The 6,000-nt window shown below is 40.4% G+C and overlaps 1 protein-coding gene across 1 annotated transcript; it reads left to right on the top strand.

Moving 5' to 3' along the window:
- The first annotated feature begins 608 nt into the window (after window positions 1-608).
- LOC115689464 (germin-like protein subfamily 1 member 7) lies at window positions 609-1,497 on the top strand. The gene is made up of 2 exons (XM_030615506.2): window positions 609-786; window positions 875-1,497. The coding sequence occupies exons 1-2, from the start codon at window positions 669-671 to the stop codon at window positions 1,426-1,428; spliced, it is 672 nt and encodes a 223-aa protein (XP_030471366.1). The 5' UTR covers window positions 609-668; the 3' UTR covers window positions 1,429-1,497.
- The last annotated feature ends 4,503 nt before the right edge of the window (window positions 1,498-6,000 follow it).

Below are 6,000 nucleotides of genomic sequence, written 5' to 3'. Positions count from 1 at the left end.
ATATAATCGCACCTTGAATCATTAAGTAAGTCATGTCTTATAAAGAAAGTGGAGCTAAAACCTTCTTTTCATTCGGCAGCTGACAAGTGGCAGTTTGGGAGAAGAACAGGATTTTATTAATTTCCTACCACCCACGAACCTAGCTCGGGAAAAAGAAAATCTACCAAAAGTATTTTATGAAAAGTAAGAAAATTTGTATTAAATGATCAAATCATCATCGATGAGCTTATCATATCTGAAATATGAAGCTCATCAACTTTTGTGCGACAAGAGAGCGCATTTCTAGATATTTTCGGTCTTCTTTGAGTGGTAAAAGAGTTGTAAAAGAAACAAAGAAGAAACGGTACGAGGATTCAAAAATTCATCAAAGACCATTTCAAAATCAGGTGATAATTTACCTTACCAAAAAAAAAATCAGGTGATAAGAAACAAATGGCCAAGTCGTCGTAGTTGTTATAGGGTGAGAAGGGGAAAATAGATAAAACCTCTGAAGATTTGGTAGGAATCTGCATGAAAACCTTCTGATGAACCAAATACTGGGTCAAACATTTTCATCTATAAAGAGAGAGCATGTTGCCATGCAAGTCCTCACTCCTCCCTCAAGCAATACTAGTCTGTGCAAGGATTAGAACTCGCGATCAAGGCCCCAACTCCTGTTCACAACCACAATGAAGTTTCTTCCCATTAGCTTTCTCATCTTGGCTTTAGCAACTGTCGCTGCTTTAGCTTACGACCCGAGTCCTCTTCAGGACATATGCGTGGGAACCAATGATATGGAATCTGGAGGTTGGTTCCTCAATTCTTGCATTAGTCATGTATTTCATTTCTGGCTTATGATGTCGAAACTGAAACACCAATTTTTTTTCTTATGCAGTATTTGTGAATGGAAAGTTCTGCAAGGACCCAAAAGAAACCACGGCTGATGATTTCCTCTTTATGGGGTTCAGAACGCCTGGAAACACATCGAATCCGCTCGGATCAAAAGTCACACAGGCTTTTGTCGACCAATTTCCAGGACTCAACACTCTTGGAATATCCATGGCTCGCATTGACTTCGCTCCTGGCGGCCTAAATCCTCCCCACACTCACCCTCGTGGCACCGAGGTTCTGGTCGTGGTGGAGGGTACGCTACTTGTTGGCTTTGTCACGTCCAACCAATTAAACAACAAACTCTTCACCAAAGTCCTGTACAAGGGGGACGTGTTTGTGTTCCCTATTGGTCTCATTCACTTCCAGTTGAATATCGGAAACACGTATGCACTGGCCTTTTCCGGTCTTAGCAGCCAGAACCCAGGACTCATTGTCATTGCTAATAATGTTTTTGGAGCGAAGCCACCCATTTCCGTTGAAGTTCTCACCAAGGCCTTCCAAGTGGACAAGAAGGTTGTTGACTACCTCCAAGCGCAGTTTTGGTACGACAACAACTAAATGAATCTGTCATAAGTTACACAAAATAATTGAATTATGAGACTTGTAAAATTAATCTTATTTCCATAAGTGGTTGCTCTAGACACACATAACTAGACTACATACCACATGTATGCCTTATTTCGAATAAAAGATTGTTACCTCTCTCGACTGATTTCAAATAAAATATTATTACCTCTCTCTCTCTCTCTCTCTCTCTCTCTCTCTCTCTCTCTCTCTCTCTCTCTCTCTCTCTCTCTCTCTCTCTCTCTCTCTCTCTCTCTCCCGAGGCGTGTACTTCAACGCGGGTTGTGCCGTAAAATATGTGGGACTCACTGTTGGATGTTTGTTTATAAAACAAACAAAATAATGCTCTTTCCTTTGTCCCACATAGAAAAGTTTTGAGAAAGTGGGCCACTTTATAACTGTGAATATCTTCTTGCTCCTTAGAGTGAAGACAATGGGGTGTGTGCTAGTCCACACAATACCCGCATGCGGGTGCGCGATTGTGGCACTAATCCCTTTATATATATTTTTATTTTATTTTATTCCGAATTTTACATGTATCTTTTCAAGACAACTTTTGGAGATTATACTTGTTCAGTATTCAATCTTTCCCGAAGGGTTGTATTTGTTCAGTTTGCAACTTCTTCCGAAGGAATATCCTTGTTAGCTTTGCAACCTTTTGTGAAGAGTTGCCTATGTTCTTTAAGACCGATTTCTATATATGTCAATTTTTGGCAAGAAGGAAAAAAAAATCAATTTTTCAAGTCTTCTTTCGAAAACTACAGCCATCATTTTCAATTTTTTCCTAGAGAGACCCTGGAGAAATACTAGAATTGCTATCTAGTATTCTCATTTTGAGACTTTGTTGTATCCCGGAGGATTTTTGCCGGTGACCATTAGCAACATTGTGGGGCAAATAAATCTTTAAGGAAAGTGATATCACGTCTCAAAATCCGACTTGATTGCTCTTTTGATTCGAAGCCATTTATTTTTACAACACTCACAATGGTCCCCTTTGGAAAGCACCGGTTCCCATGCAATTATTCCACCATGATTAGTTCTGATTACCATATCGTCCATAAATTAGGATGTACAAGATTTCTCCTAAGTAGTAGATGTAAAAGATTTGTTTTCTATGTACCTAACATGTGGTACAGTAAATCGAATTGGCAGGGAATCTCCATAAACACCTTTGATCTCAAAAGTATGGTTTATCCATTGATTTATGGGGGCTATGCTCCCAATGTGTCTACTGGATTCGATGCGTCCATATCCAGGTAATTTACTGACCACCGAAGACTATAGTAAATTCCGCCAGCGGTCACTAATTTTCGTGCATCTTGCAATCAAGTCACTAAATTTTTTTAGGGATGCTAAACAAACTAAAGGCTTGAGTTTTTATCTGAAGAAAATGCTCTCTGGGAAAATTGGACCCCAACTTGGTGAAGGGCAAAATTGTGTTCTGTGATGCTCGAGAATAGAGGACCATTCTTTGCTGGTGCTATTGGTGCTTTGCTGCAAGACTATGGACCCAAAGAAAGTGCCAACTCTTTCCCCATATCCACATCTTACCTAGACCCAAAGGCCGGCAACGATTTCTACTTGTACATGAGCAACACCAGGTCTTCTTTTTTTCTAATTCCTTTTCTTTTCTTTTCTCTTTTTCGCCTTTCGCACAAAAAAGCTTCAGGTGATCCAATTATGGCAATGGCGTGGGCACTAAATTGTTTGAAAACTCTCTTAGCAGCCCAACGGCGACCATATGCAGGAGCTATGAGGGACCCGTTGAGCTTGCACCCTACGTGGTGTCCTTTTCATCAAGAGGTCCAAACCCAGTTACACCTGATATTCTTAGGGTAATTTTACATGTCATATTCGTCTACAAGATTGTGAATGGAGAGTTGTATGAACCAACATTGAACCTATATGGTATTCCTATAACAATAATATGTGATATCTTGTTAATTACAGCTAGATTTGGCAGCCCTGGAGTTCATATTTTGGCTGCATGGTCTTTGGTCAATCCGGCTTCGCAGGTTCAAGGAGATGTCAGATATGTACCCTACAACATTATATCAGGGACATCAATGGCATGTCCACATGCAACTGCAATTGCGGCTTACATTAAGTCATTCCACCCCTCATGGTCTCCTACTGCTATTAAATCTGCTCTTATGACCACTGGTAATGTTCATTATATTGTTGACTGTATTCGATTTTCTTATGGCCAGATTGACAATTTTGAAGTAGAACGGAGGAAAATGTGTTATAAAAAGATGCATGAAAAGCTATTTATCTCTCTGGTCGAATGCCACACCATTTGAAAAGTAGCATCATCTAATGTGTTGAGTACTCAATGAATGATCTGATGTGAGTGCATCGACTAATCTGGTTTGAGGACGATACCATCATTTTGTCATTGATGAAAATTAGGATCAATAACAGACATTTGTTAGAATGCAGGTCTAGTAAGTAATGTTTCTAACGGCATTGTGCAAAGAACACCAAGAATTCCAGGAAGCTCACAATTTTTCATATTTCACAATATGGACATATATCGGGCCCGATTCACTTTCATTTCTTGATAATTTCTAGCTCTTCCCATGAGTGCGGACATCAACTTTGAAGCCGAATTCGCATATGGGGCAGGCCACCTTCATCCCGTTCAATCGCCAGATCCTGGCTTGTCGTACGATGCCAATGAAACTGATTATGTCAACTTCTTATGCGGACAGAATTACAGCACGGAAAAATTGTGACGGGTCAGAGGTGATAATAACACTTGCTCAGGATCAAACAATGGAACAGCAGCTTGGGACCTGAATTATCCATCATTTGCACTTTGTACTGCAACGAGGGCCTTTAACCGCGCCTTTACGAGGCTCGTGACAAATGTCGGGTCACCTACATCAACGTACACCTCTGTTGTTGAAGCTCCACATGGGATCAAAATCAAAGTTATACCCAGTAACTAGTCTTTCTCAAGTAATGGACAGAAACTGGCTTTCGGGGTAATGGTTGAAGGGAAGCTGGACAGAGACATCCTTTCTGCTTCTCTAACATGGGCTGATGGGGAACATCAAGTAAGAAGCCCCATTGTCGCATTCTCTCGTCAAATAATTACATAGCCATCTTGAACCTTGTAATCTAATTGCAATCGAACATTCGATGCTCCACAAAAATAAGAGGTAAGAACATGATCAGTGATTTGATAGTACGGCTATGCTTTTCTGGGGATTTTGATGACGCTTTGACAGGGTGACCCTGTATTTCAATAAAAGTTTGATGGGCAAACTTCTTTTCAAAATCTCGTTCCGCATACTCAGATAGAAGTTGGGATCGACCCCAACCGTTGCTCGATAATAGCGTTAGTTGTTTGATGTTCTTCTCTTACAATGGGGTCCATGTTGTCCCAAGACAGGTCTCATCCCACAAAAAACGTGCTACAAACTCGGATGTAAGCAGCAGATACTTCCTATTATTGCGAGACCAATTGCTTTTATTGCCATTATCCCGTCCTTTGCAATGCTCTTTCTCACAAGTACAACATGAAAACTTGTCCTACTGGATACTTCATTGAAGTTGAGTGAATATTCGAAGGTGATTTCACCTAGATATCATTTTCCAGCAGAGCTTGTTTGATTGCATTGAGCTTGCTTGAACGACACGCTCAAGAAAACAATATTTTCTGTTTAACAAAGATAGTACGATATATGCGATTATTATGACCAATGCGGAAACTATAACGAAATTAAAACTAATAAGAGTAAAAGAACACACAGATTTATGTGGAAAACTGTTGTAGAAAAATAACGGGGAGAGGAGAAGCAAAATCTATTATGGAAATTCAAAGATCACAAAAGGTGTCTCAAAAACCTTAAGACTCTTCTAGTCTCTACTTCAAACCTAATAACTTGAGAAAAACAATATATATACAGTAGGACTAATAACCTTACGACTCTTCTAAGCCCTATGCTACCAACTCTAAGGCTCCATTTTTTTTTTTGCGAATAATGTGACATTTCTTAAAATGTTTTCCAAAAAGTCATGACAATATTTTTCGTCATTTGATAAGGAAAATTTCATTTGGTCGGAAATTTCCAACGTAGATACCAGCTATCCTACATGGCACGGCCGCTGAAGTGGACATTTTTTTGTAAATTTTTTAACTAATTTTTTAATTTTCTTCTTTTTTCTTTTTCTTTTTCCTTCTTCCTTCATCGGTCGCAGAGCCTAGGTGACAGCCAGCAATAGATCACAGGTGAGGGCCACTTGCTAGCCCCAAGGCGAGCGAGGTCAAGCCTCACCCGAGGCCGGCCATCGCCGAGGCTTGGCGACCGACAAAGGAAGAAGGAAAAAGAAAAAAATTAAAAAATTTTGGTTTCGATGGACTTGAGCACAAACATTGAGGACCCATGCACGAGCACAAACATTGAGGACCCATCAGCCTCGGGCAAGGCCTGGCAACCGACAGTAGAAGAAGGAAAAAAAAAAAATTTTGGTCTCGATGGACTCAAGCATGGACGTCGAGGACCCATGCACGAGAGTTGAGGACCTAGGCTCAGCCTCGATATCACCGGGCCTGGC

The sequence above is a fragment of the Syzygium oleosum genome, unplaced genomic scaffold, assembly GCF_021117445.2.
Source record: "Syzygium oleosum isolate NSW1041296 unplaced genomic scaffold, Sole_v2.1 Sole_v2.16, whole genome shotgun sequence".
Taxonomy (NCBI): Eukaryota; Viridiplantae; Streptophyta; class Magnoliopsida; order Myrtales; family Myrtaceae; genus Syzygium; species Syzygium oleosum.
This window is presented reverse-complemented; position numbering and strand designations above follow the sequence as displayed.